The following is a 24688-nucleotide window of genomic DNA, read 5'->3' on the forward strand; positions in this document are numbered from 1 at the left end:
TGGTGATTCCTGTAACTGTTTTACGGTCAATGACAAGAGTACTAATCAGCTGTCTCACGAACGTAACCAGCACATTTATCCCCACATAGCAAAGCCATAACACAGGGAGGGAGAAGAATTAAGTTACATGAAACAATCCAACTACATATTTTACACCACTGACAAGGGAAAAGTCACTACTCACGGTGTTTATGGCTAGCTTCTAGCTTTCTGCGGCTTCTCTTTCAAGGTAGTGACGAAACGCGCTCTGTAACGCTGTTTGTTCGCGTTCGGCTACGGTAGAAACATGACGTCACAATATGTCGACCTTCATAGAAGGGGATTCCCGCGCCTATGTAGATATAAATGCCTCATTCTAAGGTAATAAAAACATTATGGTTTATTAATTAAGTTCTTTATACACCACTGAACACATAGTTATGGATGTCATATTGCATTTCTGTTAATAGATACTCAAAATATTTACACATTGCACCTTTAATTCATTTAATTAATTTTATATATTAAAATGTAATTTATTCCTGTGAAGTTAAAGCTTCAGTGTCACATGATCCTACAGAAATCATTCTAATATGCTGATTTGGTGCTCAAGGAACATTTCTTATGTATTGCTGAATAAAAGTATTATTTATTTATTTTTTATATACTGACCTTAAACTTTGACCTCCAATGAGTGCATCCAATTGCACGGAAACTATCTGATTTCTCATACATTTTAGTCGCTGCTGATAATTAATCATGGGAGAGAACTTGACTAAAGCGCTCTGATTTAGCAGCTTATTAACAGTCCACTACACATCATGTCTGCCATTAGGAAATGAGCTCGGTTAAAAAACACTCTTCAGGATCAATAGCTCTGCCCTTTCACTGAACTACTAAGAGGTTTCAGTACAGTTATACTTCTAGCTGTATGCTTCTGCTTATCTGCTTCTATCAGAAAGTTGAGTAAATGTCATTTTTTCATTCGTTTTTCTCCTCCCACTCAGATTCTGGTTATGGAGCTGAACGATGAGGCTGCCGAGCAGATGGTTGAGGCTACAGTGGTGGACCTGCTGCAGGGTCAGGAGGGCTTCCGCTGGAAGGGCCAAGCGCGTCTAGACGTGCGGGAGGAGCCGGTGCTGTTCCCTCCAGGATTCCAGCCCTTCGCCCTGGTGCAGTGCCAGCCGCCCGCTGTGGTCACGGCAATCTCTCTGCACTCAGAGTGGAAACTGGTTGCATTCGGTACCAGCCATGGCTTTGGCCTATATGACTACCATCAGAGGAATAACGTCTTTGTCAAGTGAGAAGAAAACCATTTTAAATTGCATTTTAGTTTTATTAGTACAAAAGGTTGATCTGTCACTGTTAATCCAAGTGACTGCTGGGGGGTACAAATGAACATTTAAGGAATATCCTTAAAAGTAACCTGAAATATAAAGTTTATTAGACTGATGTGATCACCACAATTGTCTAAAGATGTTCCCTTCAAAAAGGGAAGTCTTTATTATAGCTATTGTGTTTGTCACCATTGTGTATTTTTATCATGCTAAATCCGTCAGTGGAAAATTTGCTCACAGTCTGATTCACTAATCATATGATAGTCTGGCTTTTCATTAAAGTCTTCTATATGAAAAATGTTAAAATATTAAATATAATGTACAGTACATATTAAGCATAACTAAACTAAATAAAATATTGTTTTTATTATGTATATATTTTTTGTGCAATACAAGTCAAATCTACATACTTATTCTTTATTAGACTATAAATTACTGTCTAAATTAATTTAAACAGTAAATTACACTATTGTTCAAAAAAAAAAAATGAATGAATTCCTTTGTACTCCCCTAGGCTGCATTTATTTTTATAAAAATTTCCTAAAACAGTAATATTGTGAAATATTACAATTTAAAATAATTTTTTTTATTTTATTTAAAAAAAATGTTTGTAGTTTATTCCTGTGATGGTAAAACTGAATTTTCAGCATCGTTACTCCAGTAAAGACACTCTTCAGTGTTACATGATCCTTTTTAAATCATTCTAATATGAATGTTGAAAACAGTTGTGCTGCTTAATATTTTTTTGGAAACCGTGGTACATCGTTTAATGAATAGAAACATTCATACATTCTTTGATGAATAGAAAGTTCAAAAGAACAGCCCTTATTTTAAATTGAACTCTTTTGTAAAATTATAAATGCATTTACTGTTACTTTTGATCAATTTAATGTGTCCTTGCTATGTATGTATGTATGGGGAAAAAAAATCTGTCAAATTTATTTTAGGGTTTTCAAAATTGCCACAAAAAAAGTTACATTTGTTAGTTTTAGATTATTTTTTTTAATTTGTATGTAGCTACAATTTTTAATTGACAGTAAAAGTTAGATAAAGCCTTTTATTTATGAGTAAAAGTTAGATAAAGCCTTTTATTTATGAGCACAAGTCTTTAGATTAACATTTACTGTTAAGATCAAGATTATTAAGACCATTAGACCTATTTAAGGTCATTAGAATTGTAAATTCTATCAGTTGTGTGGGGTTTTTTTCCTCTTTGAGAAGAAGGCTAATAGTTGTTTGCTGTCTGTTTGCAGGTGCACCCTAAACCCCAGTGATCAGATGGCCTTGGAGGGGCCGCTGTCACGTGTCAAGTCCATCAAAAAGTCCCTGCGACAGTCCTTTCGTAGGATTCGCCGCAGCCGGGTCTCCATGCGAAAACACCACACTAACAACGCAGCCAAGGTGTGTATCCGCTCTCTTCTTCTCTAGTGCTTCAGTTATTCAGCTGTCAAATCATGCATGCAGTTATTTTGGTAGCGATTAGCGTTGCACACTTGAGTTGTTGAAACGGTGGTTCTGTCTCGATAGTGAATATTAATAATGTTTCCACAGCTGCAGGAGATCAATGCCAGGCTGGAGGCCGAAGCTCTGCAGGAGATGGAGTTGGCTCCTGTACAGAGAAAGATTGAAGCCCGTTCTTCTGACGACTCCTTTACGGGCCTCGTCAGAACACTCTACTTCGCAGATACGTTTGTCAGTGATAGTGAGTACCACAGTGTTTTTTTTAATTGTTGATTATTAAATTTAGGGGTAGTATTCCCAATGTATCCTCTTAGACTAGCGGAAGACCTTCATCAGCTGCCTCTCTCTTTTCCTCAGGTTCTCACAGTACGCCCTCACTGTGGGCAGGAACCAATGGCGGAGCTGTCTTTGCGTATGTCATCCGTGTGCCGTCACTGGAACGAAGGGCAGAGGATCCAGTAGTGGCTCATGCAGGTAAAAAGAACATGTTATATAAATGACATTTTAAGAGCTCTTCAACTTTGAAGCAGATGAACAGACAAATTAATAATTTAATAAATGCATTTAACGAACATAGATGTCTTTTAGAGTAATATTGTTGCTGATGTTTTATAAAAGTAATAAACTCTAAGGTTTTGTGTTAGTTATTTCACCACAGTTAAAGGGATGGTTCACCCACTAATTACTCACCCTCATGTCGTTCCAAACCCGTAATACTTTTGTTCATCTACGGAACACAAATGACAATCTTTTTGATGAAATCTCAGAGATTTCTGGTCCTCCATTGACAGCTACACAATTACCACTTTGACGCTTCAAAAAGTTCATAAAGACATCAATGTTTATATGTGAATAAAAGCCTAAATTAAATCTGTTCATCATATAAACCGCTCAATTCTTATGGATTAGTTTAATGATCTCTTTATGAACTTTGTAAAGCGGCAAAGTGGCAGTTGTGCAGCTGTCAATGGAGGGACAGAAAGCTCTCCGATTTCATTAAAAATATCTTTGTGTTCCGAAGATGAACAAAAGTCTTACGGGTTTGGAACGACATGAGGGTGAGTAATTAATGACAGAATTTTCATTTTTGGGTGACTATCCCTTTAAGGGCGTTTTGGCACTCTACTTATCTTTACAATACATTTACACTTGGTAAAATCACTGTAAAGGGTGAGGTTGTTTTATTTTATTTTTTTATTAAAGAGATTAATACTTTTAATTGGCAAGAACTACGGATGTCCCGAGCCGATCTCAAAGATCGACATCAGGGCGAATTAAGCATTTTTTAACTGATCGGTATGGGCTGTCCTAAGCCCGATCCGTTATTTTACATCTGCTGTCACACAGGTGTCGGTATCGTACAGGTGCCCTTCAAGTGGGTTGGTCAGCCAAAACAAATCACTCAAAAGTCATTTATTTACTGTTTATTTTTATCTGTCGTCAGACTGTCTGAGACGTCGTTGCCATAAAGCATTGCTATGGGTTGCGTCTTGCTTTGGACTTGACTGACAGACTGGCATTCTGACGCCGTGAGCTTCATGCTTTCTAACCTTAAATCCAGTTTTGTTTCTTTTTGTTGCAGTTCTGCTTATTGTACATATAAAATATAAGAAGTTTATAACAGTAGTCCCATATTCATAATTGTGACCACAGTCTGTTTGCAATGTCCACCATTATAACCGATGTCTTTATAGTGTGTGTGTGTGTGTGTGTGTGTGTGTGTGTGTGTGTGTGTGTGTGTGTGTGTGTGTGTGTGTGTGTGTGTGTGTGTGTGTGTGTGTGTGTGTGTGTGTGTGTGTGTGTATATATATAAATTACTCTGTAGTAATAGATATCCTTTTTTTACATTTGAGCCTCTGAGAAACTCTCTTTATGTCCCTGTATACATTGGATTTATTTTAATAACTTTAATGTTCTTGAAGTGTGCACCAAGCACATGGAAAGTACAAGTATCGGATTGGGACTAGATATCAGCACATACTCAATATTCATTGACTTGGATCGGATCAGGGGCATAAAAAACCTGATTGGGACATCCCTAACAAGAACTCATTTAAGTGACCAAATGTGACCGTAAAAGACATTTACATTGTTACGAAAGATTTCTATTTATAAAAAACAAAAATCTCTCCATTAGGACTTTTTCAATCTTGAAAAAAATTATCACCGTTTCCACACAATTAAGCCACACAAAATCAGCATATTAGAATCATTTCTTCATGTGACGCTGAAGGCAAATGGCTTCTGAAAGTTCAATTTAGTATCCTAGGAATAAAGTACATTTTAAAATATATTATAATAGAAAACAGTTATTGTATATAATTGTAAAAATATTTCTTCTTATAACTGTTTTTGATAGCATAAATTATAAAATCTCACTGACCACAAAATTTTAAACAGTAGTGTCCACAAAACCCTGCATACATAAACAGATCTTCTATAAAAAAAGTGCTTCTTCATCCCCAGCTAAAGAGATTCAGTTGATGCATCGTGCACCAGTGATTGGTTTGGTGGTCTTGGATGGCAAGGGCTCCCCTCTGCCCGAGCCCCTGGAGGTGGCCCATGATCTGGCACGCAGTCCTGAAATGCATGGTTCACACCATCTATTGGTTGTGTCAGAGGAGCAATTTAAGGTGAGAATTTGCATGACACAATTTATTTTTCACCCATTGCCAACAGAGATTGTGCGTCTTACCGTATTTGTGTGTGCACAGCTGTTTACCCTGCCTAAAGTGAGCAGTAAGTCAAAGCTGAAGCTAACAGCAGTTGACGGCTCTCGAGTGCGCCGTGTGGGCGTGGCTTGGTTTGGCTCTCGGACCGATGAACAGTTAGAGAGCAGCCTGGTGGTGCTGACCAATCAGGGTGAGCTACATGTCATCTCTCTGCCCTCCATCAAAATGCTGGTCCACTATCCTTGCATACGAAGAGAAGACGTCAGCGGAATCGCATCTTGTGTTTTCACCAAATATGGCCAAGGTAGGAAATACTCACTTTTTTACGCACACAGTGCATTTACTCACTTATCTTAAAGCATGAATCTACTCTGAAACTGTCTGGTCATATTTTAGGTTTCTACCTGATCTCCCCATCTGAGTTTGAGCGGTTTTCTCTCTCCACCCGCTTGGTGGTGGAGCCACGGTGTCTGGTTGAAGCTCCCCTACAAATGAGACCCAAGACCCCATCAAGTCCCGTCCATAAGGACCAGCCAGATGGAGTGCCTACTGAACACAGGTGTGTGTGTAGTTGTGTAATAGCTCAGAATTCATTATTCCTTTCCTGTTGTCAAAGATTAATAAGTGTTTTTATATTGATGTTTGTTTGTTCTTTCTTTCCAGAAATTTCAAAAGGGAGAGTGATGGATATGGTGAGATTCAGTTTGCTTTTTCTTTTTCTTGTTTTACATCTGTGTGAATTGTGCAAACTAAGCATCCGACCAACCCTAAAACACGCATGTTCTTAGTGCTTTGTTAAATGCTTCCCCATTTTATTCCCATATGTCACTCATACAAAATACTTCTGTCCATGCTTAGACAATCCATAATTGATGAAACGGTGCCATGTTAATTCTTGGAATTTTGCTAAAAGCTCATAAACTCATAAAAGCACCAAGCATATATACTGGTGTACATACAGGTCCTTCTCAAAAAATTAGCATATTGTGATAAAGTTAATTATTTTCCATAATGTAATGATAAAAATTAAACTTTCATATATTTTAGATTCATTGCACACCAAGTGAACTATTTCAGGTCTTTTATTGTTTTAAATCTTTTGATTTTGGCATACAGCTCATGAAAACCCAAAATTCCTATCTCAAAAAATTTGCATATTTCATCCGACCAATAAAATAAGTGTTTTTTTAATACAAAAAAAGTCAACCTTCAAACAATAATGTTCAGTTATGCATTCAATACTTGGTCGGCAATCCTTTTGCAGAAATGACTGCTTCAATGCGGCATGGGGTTATGGAGGCCCAGGATGCTTCGATAGCGGGCTTAAGCTCATCCAGAGAGTTGGGTCTTGCGTCTCTCAACTTTCTCTTCACAATATCCCACAGATTCTTTATGGGGTTCAGGTCAGGAGAGTTGGCAGGCCAATTGAGCACAGTAATACCATGGTCAGTGAACCATTTACCAGTGTTTTTGGCACTGTGAGCAGGTGCCAGGTCGTGCTGAAAAATGAAATCTTCATCTCCATAAAGCTTTTCAGCAGATGGAAGCATGAAGTGCTCCAAAATCTCCTGATAGCTAGCTGCATTGACCCTGCCCTTGATAAAACACAGTGGACCAACACCAGCAGCTGACATGGCACCCCAGACCATCACTGACTGTGGGTACTTGACACTGGACTTCAGGCATTTTGGCATTTCCTTCTCCCCAGTCTTCCTCCAGACTCTGGCACCTTGATTTCCGAATGACATGCAAAATTTGCTTTCATCCGAAAAAAGTACTTTGGACCACTGAGCAACAGTCCAGTGCTGCTTCTCTGTAGCCCAGGTCAGACGCTTCTGCCACTGTTTCTGGTTCAAAAGTGGCTTGACCTGGGGAATGCGGCACCTGTAGCCCATTTCCTGCACACGCCTGTGCACGGTTGCTCTGGATGTTTCTACTCCAGACTCAGTCCACTGCTTCCGCAGGTCCCACAAGGTCTGGAATCGGTCCTTCTCCACAATCTTCCTCAGGGTCCGGTCACCTCTTCTCGTTGTGCAGCGTTTTTTGCCACACTTTTTCCTTCCCACAGACTTCCCACTGAGGTGCCTTGATACAGCACTCTGGGAACAGCCTATTTGTTCAGAAATTTCTTTCTGTGTCTTACCCTCTTGCTTGAGGGTGTCAATGATGGCCTTCTGGACAGCAGTCAGGTCGGCAGTCTTACCCATGATTGCGTTTTTGAGTAATGAAACAGGCTGGGAGTTTTTAAATGCCTCAGGAATCTTTTGCAGAGACCCTTTTCATGATATGCAAATTTTCTGTGATAGGAATTTTGGGTTTTCATGATATGCAATTTTTTTGAGATAGGAATTTTGGGTTTTCATGAGCTGTATGCCAAAATCATCAGTATTAAAAAAATAAAAGACCTGAAATATTTCAGTTGGTGTGCAATGAATCTAAAATATATGAAAGTTTAATTTTTATCATTACATTATGGAAAATAATGAACTTTATCACAATATGCTAATTTTTTGAGAAGGACCTGTATACATGCATACATACTGGTATCATATAGTATCATATAATATAATAATTTTGAGTTTTGTGCATGTTATTAAGCAAACTGCTACTGACCAATGACAATCAAGTATTCCATTGAAAAGTAGGAGTTGTATCATGTGCATTGGGTCTCATTCACTAATTATTGTGTGGATTATTTGTTTTTACACGCACAGGAGAACTTTTCACAAAAAAATTCTACCTCAATCGCAACACGTGCATATGCACATGAATTTGTTCTTAACCTCATTCTAATATTAAATCATTTTGAATATTCTAAATGAGTGGCTGTATGCTCGAGGTTAGTAATTTGCATAAAACTGCCAAACCATATAAGGGCTTTTACATTTACATTTATCTGACGCTTTTATCCAAAGCGACTTACAATTGATATATATGTCAGAGGTACGCCTCTGGAGCAACTAGGGGTTAAGTATCTTGCTCAGGGACACATTGGTGTCTCACAGTGGATTCGAACCCGGCTCTCACACCAAAGGCATGTGTCTTATCCACTGCGCCATCACCACCCTGCTTTTTGCACATCCTTTCCTTTCGTCATTCTCCGCATATATGATGCTCTCTTAAGACGTTCTCGTTCTCTCTCACTCTCTCACTCACTCACTCACTCACACACACACACACACACACACACACACACACACACACACACACACACACACACACACACACACACACACACACACACACAATGGGGTGAATGAACCCCATTGTTTAATTATATTTCATTTGATAATTTGCCTGGATCAAGAGATGTTATTGGTTACTAAAACCATTAAAAAAAAATTGTTCATTGAAATAAAATGTAAACATTAAATGAAAATTAATGCATATGTACATACTGCAAGTAACTTTGTTGAAGTACTAAAACGACTAAAACCTAAACTGAAAAATAAATGAAACCTAAATATGTCATGTATATATTTTTTTTAATTACAAAAGCACAAAACAACTGACTCTTAAACTGAAATTAAAATGAAAACTCAAAATATTAAAATAAAAGATAATTCAAAATATATAAAATATTAATATATACATAAACAATACTAAAACAACACTGCTTGTGACCTGCGAGTTGCAACAATAATGGATTGTATCTATAACTCCCCTTTCAAGCTTTAGCCCAACTAATCAGTGTGCTTGTGTGTTCCAGAGAATTCTGCTAGACAAGTAATGGAGCATGCTTTGCTCAACGATGAGAGTGAGTACATGAGGAATCAGCAGTTAGACAGGATATTCTGAAATAGTTTAGATGTGTAACACCTCAGAGCATTATCAGTTTGTTTGTATCTTGCTTGCTGTGTATGTTTTGTGACATGCCTAAAACAATAATCTAAACATGCTGTATGATTAATCATGGCCTGGTCTGTGCAGACGTGTGTGCATGATATGTAACACTTTCATCTGCCTGCACAATAATACAGTCATATGATGATGTTTGTTTATAAAGAGAAGAGCTAATTTCGAAGTACTTTACAAGCAATTCCAGTGAGGATGGTGTTTGCTGGACTCGTAGTATTTAGTGTCTTAGTGATTTGCGGGAAAAACTTGTTTGACTCACATCTTGTTCTAACACAGGTGTGCTTCAGGAGATCCAGAAGTCCCTAGAAGGAGATCAAACGTAAGAAAGTTTCATTTAATGTAGATTCTATTACTTTGTTAATATTCATTAATGCCGGTAAGGTTTAAATAATCCTCCAATTGTTTGTTTAAAGGACGTTCCTAGAGAATAATCTGAAGACTAAGCCAAAAGCAGGCAATATCCTGAGCAATGGAGGTAATTATTTTCTATTCCTAATTAGCATAAATAGTTATTCCAAAACTCGTATTGTAAATAGCCCTATTACAAGAGTTTAAAGAAGCTTGATCATTGCCTTCCAAAGTAGGATTTTTTTCTTAGTATTTGAAATGCACATCTTTATGTATGCGTTTCGGTGCAGTCGTGTGTTTGAAGGTGCTCTGAGAGCTGTTCATTAAAAAATGGGTCAGGTATTCATAATGTGCATAATAATCACAATGTGCTTTGGGTGCACTTTTTCATATTTTGAGTAATTCTAAATTTCTTTTGGTTTGTACAGGTCTATATAATACAATGTTAATGACATGCAAAGAAATAGGAGATAAGAGAACATACAGTATGTAGATTTCTCTAGAATTTCAGTTGTAGACAACTTTAATACTACTACTACTAATAATAATAATAATAACATTATTATTACTATGTTACGTACAGGAAGGCCGGCTTATACAAACTACAGTGTGAATTCAAAATTCAGTGTGAACTCCAAATATATATTTTTTAAAGACAGAGGAGACAGCTTCAATAATAATAATTGTAGTAATAATAACATTATTATTATTAAATGTGGATCAATTTTATCATCTCGGTCTTTAAAAATTTGTTTTTTGGTCTGTCCATTTTAATATTATTTTTTATTTATTGTTACTTATTTATTAATTTATTTATCATCACTAAACTATAGTGTGAAAGTAAAATGAGCTAAGACCAAAAAGAGTTTTTAATGTAGAATTTAAATTATTGATTTTTACAATATTGACATTCTACAACGTACATAAATGTGTGAGGAAATCATAGTTTTTATTTGTTTGTTTAAATTTAAAGTGAATAAATCTTTCTAAGATTCAGTTTGTCTGATAAAATGTCCTTATCATGACCAGTGTAATTGAAGTTTTGATCTGTCTTTAGAAACAAATATTATTATATAACTTTTGAGCTTTATGTTCATTGCACCTCTTTGCTCTCTGCTGCGTCCACAGACTGAGCCTTTTATACCCCGTGCCTGAACGATTCTGGATCCGCTCTTCACTCCAGACTTGCTTACGATCTGAACACTACTGCTAGTACCACTACTGAACCACGAGAAAGCCTTGCCCTGGAGAGTGTAACCTCCCACTCAAGAGCTTCTACACCCAGGGAGACGACAGAGAGAAGAGAGCGAGGGACCACCACCTGTGCCTGCTAAGACCAATCACTGTATCTCCACTGAATCCATTACATGCTGACTGACCACCTTCACACCACCAGCGTCTACCTGTGCAGCAACCTGAGCAAATGCAGTGGCATTTGAAAGACTGACAATTTTGTTTTTTAAATTAATTTTAAATGCATGACTTTTCTTTTATACCAAATTCAGGACCTCCGAATTTGCATAGATGGTGTATAATACCTGGGTGAAGATGCCATTAGCTGTTGCTGATGAATTAGGGTAGGACGACAAGGCAATGTTAGCACTAGATGCTATAACACCGTTGCATTTAAACCCCATACACATTTTAAACCCTACTGTATTCCAAAAGTAGTGTTGCCTTTCCCCCGTCCACACCAATGAGAACAGTGGGTAGATAAAAGTTCTTATAGGTACTTATACACTACTGTGTAGTCATATGCTGTAGTTTCTAGGGTGTACAGCTTTCTGAGGGGCTAGGTTTTTAATTTCTTTTTTTTTTAATGTAAAACTTTTTTTGTTATGCCAATAATGAATGATGTAATTTAGGAATGTAATTTTAAAATATTGTAGTCAAATGTTTTAATATATGTGTATATGAAAATCCGTACCTGTTTTGATGGTGGGTTCCTTTTACGGAGGGCTGTATTTTCTGATCTGAGGAAATATTTTGGTACTGTCTCCTGAAATGCGATTAGCGTTTTCTTTGGGGGGGTCTAGAATATATTTTTGTAGAAACATGATTATGTATGAGAACACTAATTATTATTCTTTGTAACTTCACACTACAGTCTTCTCAGTAAAGATTTTTTCACACAAACTACTGTCTTTTTCATAATTTTTGATGAGTTTTCTCATTCTGTCTAAGTTTCCGTTTAATTCAGGGAAGTCCAATAAGAAGTTATTAAATATATAAATGCAGTAGAGAATAAAATATAAAGAATCTAAAACATTCATTTTGTTCAAGTTCGCTAGTCTAATTTTAAATACTAAAAATGGCCCATAATTAGACTCAGAAAGCTAGAGCAAAATTGGTTAACTCTAACTTTTCATCTGTGTAGTCATCTATGGCTCTTTTGGTGGTTGTAGCTTTTGAAAACATTTGAAAGGAAATATCCCTTTGGTCTGATCAGTTGTCATACACAGTCGGCCAAGAGTTTTGATCATCTATTATTGAGAGATGCTTTGTTCCCTAATCGCAGTAGCTCAAATGTTTACCTGATATTGGACACCATCTCAAAGAATTCTGGAAAATAGCTGTTAACGATGTTGTGCGCACAGCACAAGCAAGTTATATAGAGTAAATAAAGTGGAAGTTATACATTATATTAGTATGGTCAAGTAGTAGCTTCTGAATATAAATGAGATTCAAATAATGAAAAAAAACTAATAACATAATATTTATATGTATTTCCCTATTATGGCAATGAAATTACCATATCAAAGTTACACAACGACCAACATTTGATTTACAGACAGGACAAAAAAAAAGACTAATTTATAAATGACAATGTACTTAAGCTACACAGATGCACTCTCTTAGATCTTAGATTTACTCTCTTTGATATAAAACTTTTGTCAATATTTTTTTTTATCCTGAAACAGGATACATTTGTTGTTTGTAGTTATTGTGTGTGTACCTGGTATTTACTAAATTATTCATTTTTGACCAAATGTCACCACAAGGATAGTAATATCATTAAATGATGACCTTATGGGAAAAAAAATATTGGTCCCCATGAGGAAAACTTATTATAAATCATACTAAATCAAGTGTTTTGAAAATCTGAAAGTGTTCTGTGATGGGTAGTTTTAGAGGTAAGGTTAGTGTAGGATATAGTTTGTACAGTATAAAAATCATTATGTCTATGTGTGTGTGTGTGTTTTGCCACTTAATTTTTTATCCTACTTTCCAATCTAGATCTTAATGGAGAAAGAAAACTTAGACTTTGTACGACATTGTGACGGAATGTCTTCTGGAAGTTGTTTGTAAATGTGTGAGCATGTGATAGTGTTTTTCTTTTGCTCTCTCATGTATCAACACCTTTTGTCACCCTTGCAGTGAAGCCTCTCACCTTTCCACCATCTGTTCAGCAGCTGCCGATATGAATGGGTGCATAACTGTATGGTGTGCTGTCAAATATAAATTATTCACTACAGCTCTTGAAAGTGTGTGTGTGTGTGTGTGTGTGTGTGTGTGTGTGTGTGTGTGTGTGTGTGTGTGTGTGTGTGTGTGTGTGTGTGTGTGTGTCTGAGAAACTGTGTTGGTGTTTGAGTCTAGTCACAGAATCAATCCATGGAGTGTTCGGGACTAGCAGAAATACTCACAAGACCCCCTCAGTGCCTCATATGTACCTAAGAAGACAGGTAAGTCATGCGGTAGTAAACAGATGAAAGCCTGCAGTGAGTGTTTTGTTTGTTCTGATTGTTAATGGTCATTTGATTTAAGAATCAATCCCCATTTCTAATTTTATGTTGGAATTTCTTCTAAAAAAAGAAATTGTAATTGAGTAATTGAGTACTTGGAAGTATCTTGTTATACTGTCTGTATCTGTCTATATCTAATCCAATCGGCATTATTGAGGGTGAAGAGCTAAATGCCTGAAACCCAGTCCTAATGGTGACCATTAGGTCAGGTACACCTTGCACTTTAGTTGAAAGACATGACACATGATCTCCACCCATGGTAGTTAAGGTTTCACTAAACCTGAACAGAAGTAAAAAAAGACATTAGTGAAAGGATTAGCGTAATATTACGCTTTATGAGTAGCTTCCTGACACAGATCTTTTAATCTTTGAAAATATTTTAGCATTCTTAGGTCATTGAAGAAATGTCTTGACATTGACGGGGGAAGTCAGAAAGAGGACCAGTGAGGTTACTTTGACCCAGAATCATGCCTCCAGCCAAATCCCCTACCAGGGCTAGAGGAGGGAAGCAAAAAGCAGTGCCAGGAAAGGCAGACAAAAAAGAATCAATTCCCCTGAAAAAAGGAGGAAAGACTGGATCTCAAATTCTCTCAAATAATAATGAAATTGGGAAAGGAAAAGGTGATAAATCTGTAAAGAAGGAAGAGATAGCTGGGAAAGGCAAGAACAAAAAAGATAAGGAGATGAAAACTGGAAAGAGTAACCAAACCGAGGCACCACCAGAGGAAGAGATAGAGACCTCTAGGCAAATAGCCAAAACGAAAAGGCAAAATGGCAAAATCTTACCTGCTAAGGTTACTAATGACAATACGGTAAGAGGGAGAGCGGGGAAAGCTGTCAAATCAAAACCTGAACAGAAAAAAAGTCTAGCCAGAACTCCTGCAAAAGGTACAAGGACAGGTGCTAAAGTAGTAGATACCGAAGAGGATGAATCAGAGAGTGAAAAAACAGAGAGCTCAGAGCAAGAGAGTGATGAAGAAGGTAAGGATGACAAGAAGGAGGGGTCAGATTGCATCGAGGACACTGATGAGACAGACGCAAGTGTATTAAGTGGTGCAGAAGAGCTGTCAGATGTAGACAAAAAAACAGAAAAGGAGGAAGAAGAAGAGGAAAAGAAAAGTGTGAGCGACGACAACTCTGATGTGCCTACTGAAAGTAAAATCATAGAACCCGAGAAGGAACTAGAAGAAATAGACTCTGAGGAGCTACTGAGTGATACAGGGGAAGAGAGCACACAGGGAGAGACGGCACGTTCATCAACAAAACCAGGACCGCTAAACCTGACAGTCCACCTCCAGGGGCAGAAAAAGATGATAAAATCCAAGATACTACAAAAGAAGGGGCCTTCTAGAGGAGAGGACCCTAAAGAAGGTTCTGTGTCTTCAAAAGGAGTCAAAATTAAAGAAATGTCTCTCTCCAAAGTTGGCACCACTAAAGGTAAGTCTCAAATTCTACAGTTGGCAAGTAAAACTAAGGCAATTGCCAAGACAGAGGAAGCAGATCAACAGGAAGAAAGCCCAACAAAAGGCCCAAAAGGATTGTTGAACAGACAATCTCGTGGGCTATTTTCAATGAGAGGCAAAGGCAAAGATGATAAAAGCAAGAACGCCAGAGAGGAAACTTCAAAAGACACTGTAGATGCTGTTGAAGAACCAAAACAAGATGCATGTGAGAAAATAGAGCCAGATGCAGCTGAGCCTGAAGAAGAGACGTCCTCAAAGTCAACAGAGCGTTTATTGGCCCGGAAAAGAGGCATGACGACATTGCGGTGTGTCTCAGGATGGATTCAAAAGAAGATGCCAAAGAGCATTCACGTTCGAAGAAAAATATCGGCAGTCACCCAAGCGATTGGGGTCTCAAAATGGCTCTCTGATTTGGTATTAAAGAAGAGGAGTAGCAGTACCAAGTCAAAGAAGAGTCTTATCCGACACAAGATGGTTATGAAAATGGCAGGTAGTGGAAAATCAAAGAAGGAAGTATCATCCTCAAAGGATTCCAAGACAGATGAGGGTACTACAGCTGATCCCCAGGGTAATTCTTTTGATGAGCCTTGTTCATCTCCACAAGACATAGAGGAAAAGGCCAACTCAGGAGATGCCAAATATGCAATTGTGTTCCCAAGGATGAACAAAATTGACAAGGCAAAGGATGCCACCAGTCCATCTACAAGTACCAGCACAGGCGATGGAGGCAGCACAGAGCGTAAACCACCAAAGCCTGGTGGTCGACTGGTTCTTCCAGTCAAGCCAGACCTTAGCCTACTAAGGTCCATCAAGAAAAACACTCAGGGGAGTGAAAGTGATAAGAATAGCAGTCCAAACTCTCGAGTGACTGAGGGACAGCCAGAGGTCAAAGCAGACAACAAAGAGCCAATATTAGGGATCAAAGGTGGTACAAGTATATCACAAGCCGCCAAGGGAAAACTTGGGGGATCACAAGTAAACATCACCAAGTTGTCTATGTCTAAACCCTTGATTAAAGGTGTAAGTGCGGGACAGAGCAAAGAAGTGGAAAGGAATATAAGGAAGGCAGATATATCAGCAGAATCCGAGACAAGGAGGAATGGAGTGACGCAACCTTCTTATGAGGAAGATGCAGACCGAGAGGTGGCGGAGCTGATGGGTGAGGGTCTTTTGCCCTCCACTATGGAGCTAAACTGGGCTCAGACTCAACAGATGTGGGGTGATCCTCAAGACTGGCTGCGTTCAGAGAACCTCCTGCCCCATCAGACGGTGGAGAAGCTCACTAAATGGACGGTGTATCAAGATGATGAACATGCTCACATCATTCCAGTCCATAATGGCAAAGGCCCATGGGAATCCGAAGATCCGATCCAAAAAATGCTAGAGGAGAGACTTAACAGCACACAGGTACGAGATTTGCAAAATTATTTACATAATTCTTGGTGTTGAACTCACTTGTAATTGCAAATAACCTCTGTGTATATTTGGGATGTTATAAGGGATGCAGTGATATCTACAAGTTTATTGTTTGAATCAGAGAAGGATGTCATAGCTGGGAAAGAGTGTGGGTGTTATCCACATGTCAGCCCACTGGGGGCTATCAGTGACAGATCTGCTCTGCTTCCTTTACTTTGTGTCTCAGGTAATGATGCCAGGAAGCAGCCAAGCTGTGGAGGTGGATGAGGTGGAAGATTTGGCACAGCTGGAGTGAGTCAATCATCTGATGCACATTTCCTCATGTAAACTATCTAGGAAACAAAAGGCACAGTAGTAAAGAGTGAATTATATGAACATTAATTTACATATCAAATGACATGTTGAGTTTTTTTAAATTGTTTTAAAACATAAAACTTTTTTCCAGAGAGGTGTGTGAGAGTTCTGTTCTGCTGAATCTGAAGAAGCGATTTCATCGGGATTCCATTTATGTACGCATTACCTTTTCTGTACGATTGAATATGTTCTTCTTTCTCAAATTCAACTTTATTAAAACATTTTATGAAACCAACAGACGTATATTGGCAATATGCTTCTGTCCATCAACCCCTTCAAGCTTCTCAGCATCTACACTGAGGATCTGAGACAGCAGTACCAGGGTAAAGAGAAGCACAATAATGCTCCGTGAGTGCTTTCACTATGAGGAATCAAGAATTGCTTGGCTATATATATCTTTTTTTGCCATATGAGCTGTAGGCAAATTATGTTTTAATTTTTATTTTACAAGAGATTTGCAATGAAGTTGAAAGAATGATTTTCACTGTCCCTGCAGTCATATATATGCCATAGCAGATGCTGCCTTTTGCCAATCTCAGAATACCACCCAGGAGCACTGCATCATCATAAGGTGAGGAGGATTATGGGTATGATTCATATGCATATACATTTTTACATGTATATACATACATACGCAAACATGTACATACACATACACACATACATAGCAATTTACATTTATAATGACCAGCTGACTATACATTATCAATTACACATTTGCATATTCCTATATTATACATTTCAATGAATGTGAATGTCTCAACAGTGGGCAAAGTGGATCAGGCAAGACAGAGGCTGCCAAGCTCATTGTCCACTACTTGAGTTCTGTGTATCAAGGCAGAAATGATAAATTACGCCAGGTAAAGCAATTTATTATTCCATATGAATAAGTTTAGCAATAATAAGATAGAAAACTCTTATTTCTTATAAGAAATATCTCTTATAAGAAATATCTTCCTCTCATCAGCCAATGGATGTTTTGCCCATTCTTGAGAGTTTTGGTAATGCCAAGACTATACTGAATAACAACTCTAGCCGATTTGGAAAGTACCTACACATCCACATACGCCAGTAAGTGTACTGCATGTTGTTGGCCTGATTTAAGTGGCAGTGAGCATTTAATGAACATAATATGATCTTCATTTCTTTTATCAGTGGTGTTGTTGTCGGGACATCTTTGTCAAAATATCTCCTTGAAAAATCACGAATTGTCTTCCAGGTTAGATGTTTATTCAATAGGACATCTGAAATAATTTAGGACATTAGGACATCTGAAATAATTGAATTGACTGGAACTGTGTTCCTTCAGGGTAAGGAGGAGAGAAACTACCATGTGTTTTATGAGCTGTTGGCTGGGATGAATGAGTGGGACAAGCAGGATCTTTACCTGCAAGGAGCTGAAACGTACTTCTACCTCAACCAGGTAAAAGAAAAGCCCATATGTAGCCCATTTCTTCGTGATTTTTTCCTAATATTTCAAAATATTCCTGTTTTTAATGCTTTTTTAAGGGCAGGGCTTGTGAGCTACAAGGGAAGCATGACAAGCAGGACTTCCTGTTCTTAGTCCACTGCTTGGAGACAATTGGTTTACATGCAGATCAACTAGCAACCATTTGGGGCATTCTGTCATCAATCCTGCAGCTGGGCAACATTTGCTTTAGCTCCTATGAGGTGTGGTTGCCCTTTCATGGACAATTTTAGGATGTTGGACCCTTTAAAATATGTATACCATAATCTCTGTGTGTGTGTGTGTGTGTGTGTGTGTGTGTGTGTGTGTGTGTGTGTGTGTGTGTGTGTGTGTGTGTGTGTGTGTGTGTGTGTCTTTTCACAAAATTAGAGTGAATCGTTTGAGGTCGCCCGTATTTTTAGTGAAGCTGAGGCTCGGAGAGTGGGAAACCTCTTGCAGGTGTCCGCAGAGGCCTTACAGACAGTCATTACACACCGGGTGACTGTAAGCAACTCACACACTCTTATCCAAATACAAATTTCTTTCTTCTCATGACCTCAGACTTAATGTAATATTTTGGGTTTCATACAAGTTAAGCTCAGTTGACAGCATTTGTGGTATAATGTATAATACCACAACAATTAATTTCCACTCATCCCTTCTATTCTTTAAATAAAAGCAAAAAATAGCTTACAGTGAGGCACCTAAATTGGGGTGAATGAGGCCAATCTGTACACATTTACTCCATGATAAAATGCTCCTTGTGTCAATAATATAGTCACACCACATAAAAAATACACGTTAACATGTGAAACAAGTTTAGTGTTAAAAATGTCTTACTTTACTAACCTTTTCTGTGTAAACTGTTGATGACTGAAACAACTGTAGAAATTACAAGAACTTTACAGCTCAAACATAACAGTTTTAACAGAAGATTTAATGTAGATTTAAAGAATTAAAGATTGTTTTAAATAATATTTCTATTCTGAAAGAATTCATTAAAATGACGATAAATGACAGTAAAGAAGACTGTTACATTTTTACATAAAATCTTACATCAAAAAATAAATGCTTTCTTTTCATAAAAGAATCCTGAAAATCAGGTTATCACGGTTTCCAAAAAAATATTACATTAATAATAAGAAATGTTTCCTGAGCACCAAATCAGCATTTTAGAATGATGGAAAAATTCAGCTTTGCCATCACAGGAATAAATTACACGTTAAAACATATTAGAATAGACAAATTTAAAATGATAAAAATATGACTGTTTTTACTGCATTTTGATCAAATAAATGCAGCCTTTTTTTAGCATTTTTTTTTAGTATAATCTTTCAAAAACGTTAAACTTACCAACCTCTAACTTTTGAAAGGTAGAGTAAGTGCTTTTATAAAATCATAAGCCTCAGATTTCCGTCACAACATATTTTCAACCTAGAATATTCCTTCAACACAATAGAAATATGTCCTAATTTGTTTCCACAGGAAACAACTTATGATAGGATCTACTGCCCTCTATCTGTGGAAAGTGCCATTGAATCAAGGTTAGATTTTTAAATGTTATTGAAATTATTAAATTACATCAGACACGTGATGTAGTCGAGGAATATTTACAGATTGCTATTGATTCAGAGATGCCATTGCCAAGACGCTGTATTCTGTGCTGTTTGACTGGATTCTTGAACGCATCAATGACTGGTTGATCCCCACAGAGATGGACAGCACCGTCGGCATTGTGGATATATACGGCTTTGAGGTATCTTGATGAACTGGCTCAAAGAGTTTTAACATGTATAGCTGAAGCATTTGTGCATAGTGGCACTGAATTCCCACCTGTTAAGCCCTTTAAATAAATATAGTAAGCCTTATGAAGTCTGTGGGAGAGCACTGAACAAATGTGTATTACAGGATTTGAGTGTGAACAGTTTTGAGCAGCTGTGCATAAACTTTGCCAACGAGCAGCTGCAACAGTTTGTGAACAAAGCCCTGGTGGCCCAAGAGCAGGTCAGTTTGTCCTCATATTGACTTTTTTTTCACGCTTTTTTCTCCAACTTTAGAGACCAAGTATGAAAATATTAGTACCCTGAGGAGATTCTGAACCTATTATACTTGAAGGGAACAAGTTTAAAAGGGATAGTTCACCCAAAAGGGAGAATTCTGTCATAATTTACTCACTCTCAAGTTGTTCCAAACCTGTATGTTTCTTTTTTCTGTTGAACACAAAAGAAGACATTTAAATGAAAATTTGTTAACCAGAGAGTAGAAGTTATCCACTTATTTTTACACAGTATTTTTTTCCTACTATGGAGGTCAATGGCTACTGTCAACTGTTTGATTACAACATTCTTTAAAATATCTTATTTTGTGTGCATCAGAAAAAATAAACTCTTACAGGTTTGAAACAACTTGAGGGTGAGTACATTTTTTGGGGGTCAACTATCCCTTTAATATGTATATAGTAATTTAAATATACCCTAAATATGGGTTGCCAGTTAAGAATGGAAATCATGAATACTTGAGGGGACTGAACAAAATAAAACAAATGGTTTGCTGGGTGTGTTTGTGTTAGGAGGAATACAGTGCAGAACAGATCCAGTGGTATCCAATAGTTCTGGAAGACTCTAATGGCTGTCTGGATCTGATCTCAGCACGGCCGTATGGTATTCTTCGCATCCTGGATGACCAGACTTGCCTTCCTCAAGTAACTTCACATTTCAGCTTCAAGCCGATGTGCAAATGCGTACATTTCAGTCAATATACGTTTGAACTCTTATACTACAGCTCAGTGATGGATTTAGAATTTTTTCTTCTACTTATATGTGTCTAATGTTATTTTAAATATCATAAAACTTGAATTGTCACCAAAATTACCCATTGTTGATTCAAATGCAAATGAGTTTTATACTACAATGGATTTATGGGCCATCTTTGTCATTGTTCTCTTTTCTTTGGCTCTCTCTCCCTCTCTTTTTGTTACAGGCTACAGACCACACATTCTTGCAAAAATGTCACTATCACCATGGCAACAGTCCCTACTACACCAAGCCCAAAATTCCTCTGCCAGTGTTCACAATATATCACTATGCCGGAGCTGTCACGTACCAGGCAAGCCTGATCTAAGCATTTACCAAATTTTGTTTTCATGCCATGTGATTCTCCTTATAATTCCACCTAAGAATCGCTCATTTTGTTTTTCCTCACCAGGTGCACAACTTTCTAAATAAAAATCATGACCAGTTTCGGCCTGAAGTATTAGAGCTTTTTACCCGCAGTCGTTTACAGGTAAATTCATCTAGTTTGTTTTCATGGAAGCTCACTTCACACCGTCCTCAGTGATTTGTGACGTGTCAAGATTGCATGAAACACAGTAATGTGTCCACTATTATATATTCATGAGACTGTCAACACATCCAGACAAAACAAAAGAGTTAGCAACAACTGATATCATTTATGCAAACTTTAGGTCTCATTAAGTTTTAAAGGACCAATGTTTGGTAACAAAAACCTGTAATAGGAGTGTGTTTTCTTGTCTGTGTAGATGGTGTCTGGTCTCTTCCGGAAGGTTCAGGAGCGTCACGTCCAACAGAAAGAGCTAGGAAGAGCAAGAGGTTACAGGAACCAGATGACAACGGTAGCTGCTCACTTCCAGCAGTCACTTCTAGAGCTCACCACTCGTTTGGAGAGGTCGGCAATTGTCACAATTATTTATTCAGCAATATTTTGTATGAATGGGCTGCTGTATTTGTTGTACACAGGACATTTGGTATTGTCATTCAGTTATGCAGTGGTCCATTGTGAGAATATGTACAGTACAGATGATTTGATTCTGTCTGTTTATTCTTTCTGGTTTTTTTTTAAGGTGTAAAACTACATTCATACGATGCTTTAAGCCCAACTATGTTAAGGTAATTTAAGTTGACAAAATACATATCATTCTGTGTATGAGTTCATTTAGCACAACTGTATTGGTGGACCTCGGTTTGATGTTTTTGTGTGGTTCCAGCTCCCAGGGATATTTGATGTAGACTACATAGCCACACAGCTGAGGCATGGAGGGATACTGGAGACCATTCACATACGAAAAGAAGGATTTCCCATTCGCATCCCCTTTGCTCTGTTCATGGAGAGGTAGCACACTATGATAGAATTTATGGCATTAAAATACATTATTAGTGGTACATCAGTCAACATCACCATCTTTGTTTGAATGAGACATAATGATAACTTATGGTTATCGTAGGTTATTGAGTAGAGGACTGTTATTACTTTTATAAATGATTCAACTAGGTATCCAAAACAGACTAGTGATCATCTAACAGCCACACAGCAACAAAATAAAATCACCCAGAACACCTTAGCAACAGCATATCCATGCCCTAGCAACCACCCAGAACACCCATGCAGCGAGTATTAATATATATATATTTAAAAATATATATATATTCTGTGCTAGTTCTGTGAATTACGTATACAAGATTTTAGCAGTCATGAAAAACCTCCAAATATTTTTAAAGTTTGTTTTTTAATGTGTGCGTGTATATAAAAAACTGTTTCTATTTAAACATATTGTAGTATGCAATTTATTTCTGTGATTTTTAGCCGCTACATTTTTTTAAGTAATTGGAATTTATAAAATATTAAAGATCATGGAAAATGACTACAGTGAATATATAAATATTTATAAAATATTATACTGTATTATGTAATTATTTTAAGTAGTTATGTTCTGCTTTATAATATTATACACTGACATAATAAAGCTGAAAAAAAATCATAAAACCGTCATAGAATTTCATATTTTATTGGTCAAAACGTGTGGAAACCCTGAGTGTAGATACATTAGAAAATATGCAAAACTATATCTTCTCTCCCTCATAATTTCCTCCATTTTTATAGGTCCAATTTCTAGCACTGTCTCTTTGTCTAATTTCAGGTATGGTGTGTTATTAGCCCAGAGACCAGAAAACCAGTCTTGTGAAGATCAAGTAGTGACTTTACTGGAGACTGTAGGAGCAGAAGAAGGCCAGTACCAGCTTGGACTCACTAAGGTACAGTAACATAACTCTTTCCCCCAGCCTGGGTTATTCTGACTCTGATTATCATGACACTAAAGATCCCACCCTCAAATTATTCCCCTTGATGTGAACACACGCAGGTGTTTATGAAGGAGACTCTGTTCCAGCGGGTGGAGGAAAAATGGAGTAGCACCCAAACATGGGCAGCAGTCACCATCCAGAGGAACATTCGTGGCTTCATCTGCCGAAGAAACTTCCGTTTCTTTAAACAAAAGGCTATCGTCCTCCAATCCCACATCAGGGGCCACCAAGCCCGGTATGTGCAAAGATTTCATATTTGATCAACTTTAAGAGCATAATAAAATAGAAGTTAATCTGTCACTGAATGTGAAACAATGGCACCCTCTTTCTGTTAAAGGAAGTACTACAAGAAACTGAAACAGTCCTTCACTCAGTTCTGGGCAGCTATAATGATCACCAGAGACACCATTAAGAGACGTCATTGGAGAGTGAGAGCTTTTATCTTTCCCTCTATCTATCTGTAGCTCTTTCTATTCTTCGACCTGTGTGTATATGGCTTCTTCTTTGCTTAGTTTGCACACATATAAATACACACGCTTCACTATTTCAGATGTTTACCTATGTGGCCATTGCTAGGCAACCAAAACCACTTTAGTAAAATATGATAGCTAATACGATACGGTAAATATCATCCTTACTGTCCCATTCAAAAAATGAACTGTTATATCAATCAATGAATTAATTAATGCCAACTGGCTTTATATTTTGTTATCTAATGCAATGACAGTCAAATACATTTCTGTAGTTAGTCTAAGTTAGTCTTAAGTGTCTCATTGATTACTGCTTCTGGGCTTATGCCTGTCATACATTACATGTTAGGTCAGAGTGTGAACTCATGAGTAATAATTGAGTATTATATATTTTACTCTTTGGAAGGACTTTGAACCCGTTTGCATGCTGAGGGAATTTATGAGACGGTGAAATTAAATTTATTGCTTTTGAAATGGCACACATAGTTTTCTATTGCACAACCTCTATAGGAAAATAATTCAAATTTCATTTAAAAATGAATGTAAAAAACCGAGGTCTTATTTTTCTTCTTAGTTTTATTTATTTATTTATTTATTTATTTCCATCCAGGAAACAAAACATATATACATAACATTACAACTGCTTTCCACGGTCTTGTAAAAAAACAAAAACAATACACAATGAAAAAAAAAAGCATGTTTGGTCTCTCTAGTGCATCATGGGACATTTAAGAGTGTTTAGAATTGTAACAAATGTCATGGTTAGGTGAGGTGAGCTCCACCCGCCTACCTGCCCTTTTATCTTTGATCCCAGATTGTCTCTCTACTTTTCCTTTACTTTCTTTTTCTCATTTCTGCCAAGACCCACCTAAGTGCCACTTCTTTTCTTTTTGGATTTCAAAAATTTCACAAGTGAGAGAGCACTTTACATGGGGACTGCTACGCTTGTTTTAATATCACCCTAGGTATGTAGTGTTTAATATTTATCCATATTACACATGCTAATAGCAAACAGAAAGATTAATGATACAGAGAGAATTCAGG

The 24688-nt window shown here is 37.4% G+C and overlaps 2 protein-coding genes across 5 annotated transcripts in view; both read left to right on the forward strand.

The window, feature by feature from the left end:
• The window catches only part of llgl2 (LLGL scribble cell polarity complex component 2), a 32715-nt gene extending 20924 nt beyond the window's left edge, over positions 1-11791 (forward strand). Inside the window, exons 15-26 of one of the 4 annotated variants that reach the window (XM_077200502.1) lie at positions 987-1279; positions 2570-2717; positions 2868-3018; positions 3135-3251; positions 5244-5410; positions 5492-5753; positions 5846-6008; positions 6113-6141; positions 9159-9206; positions 9584-9626; positions 9721-9782; positions 10784-11791. In XM_077200502.1, coding sequence (XP_077056617.1) covers positions 987-1279; positions 2570-2717; positions 2868-3018; positions 3135-3251; positions 5244-5410; positions 5492-5753; positions 5846-6008; positions 6113-6141; positions 9159-9206; positions 9584-9626; positions 9721-9782; positions 10784-10788 — 1488 coding nt within the window. In that variant the 3' untranslated portion in view covers positions 10789-11791. Of the gene's footprint in view, positions 1-986; positions 1280-2569; positions 2718-2867; positions 3019-3134; positions 3252-5243; positions 5411-5491; positions 5754-5845; positions 6009-6112; positions 6142-9158; positions 9207-9583; positions 9627-9720; positions 9800-10783 lie in introns of all 4 variants that reach the window. The other 3 variants (XM_077200499.1, XM_077200503.1, XM_077200501.1) reach the window with 3 other exon arrangements.
• Positions 11792-13865: 2074 nt separating this feature from the next.
• myo15b (myosin XVB) overlaps positions 13866-24688 on the forward strand; it is a 32725-nt gene continuing 21902 nt past the window's right edge. Inside the window, exons 1-23 of the mRNA XM_077200504.1 lie at positions 13866-16268; positions 16504-16568; positions 16723-16786; positions 16870-16979; positions 17128-17202; positions 17398-17491; positions 17599-17702; positions 17787-17850; positions 17941-18054; positions 18141-18302; positions 18469-18582; positions 19564-19622; positions 19711-19834; positions 19987-20082; positions 20648-20779; positions 21058-21183; positions 21283-21360; positions 21617-21762; positions 21938-21983; positions 22082-22206; positions 23012-23126; positions 23234-23409; positions 23512-23602. Of these exons, the coding sequence (XP_077056619.1) occupies positions 13866-16268; positions 16504-16568; positions 16723-16786; positions 16870-16979; positions 17128-17202; positions 17398-17491; positions 17599-17702; positions 17787-17850; positions 17941-18054; positions 18141-18302; positions 18469-18582; positions 19564-19622; positions 19711-19834; positions 19987-20082; positions 20648-20779; positions 21058-21183; positions 21283-21360; positions 21617-21762; positions 21938-21983; positions 22082-22206; positions 23012-23126; positions 23234-23409; positions 23512-23602 (4683 nt within the window). The remainder of the gene's footprint in view (positions 16269-16503; positions 16569-16722; positions 16787-16869; positions 16980-17127; positions 17203-17397; positions 17492-17598; positions 17703-17786; positions 17851-17940; positions 18055-18140; positions 18303-18468; positions 18583-19563; positions 19623-19710; positions 19835-19986; positions 20083-20647; positions 20780-21057; positions 21184-21282; positions 21361-21616; positions 21763-21937; positions 21984-22081; positions 22207-23011; positions 23127-23233; positions 23410-23511; positions 23603-24688) is intronic.

The sequence above is a fragment of the Siphateles boraxobius genome, unplaced genomic scaffold (assembly GCF_051911475.1).
Source record: "Siphateles boraxobius isolate OS27281-9 unplaced genomic scaffold, OSU_SipBor_1 46, whole genome shotgun sequence".
In the NCBI taxonomy this organism is placed as follows: Eukaryota; Metazoa; Chordata; class Actinopteri; order Cypriniformes; family Leuciscidae; genus Siphateles; species Siphateles boraxobius.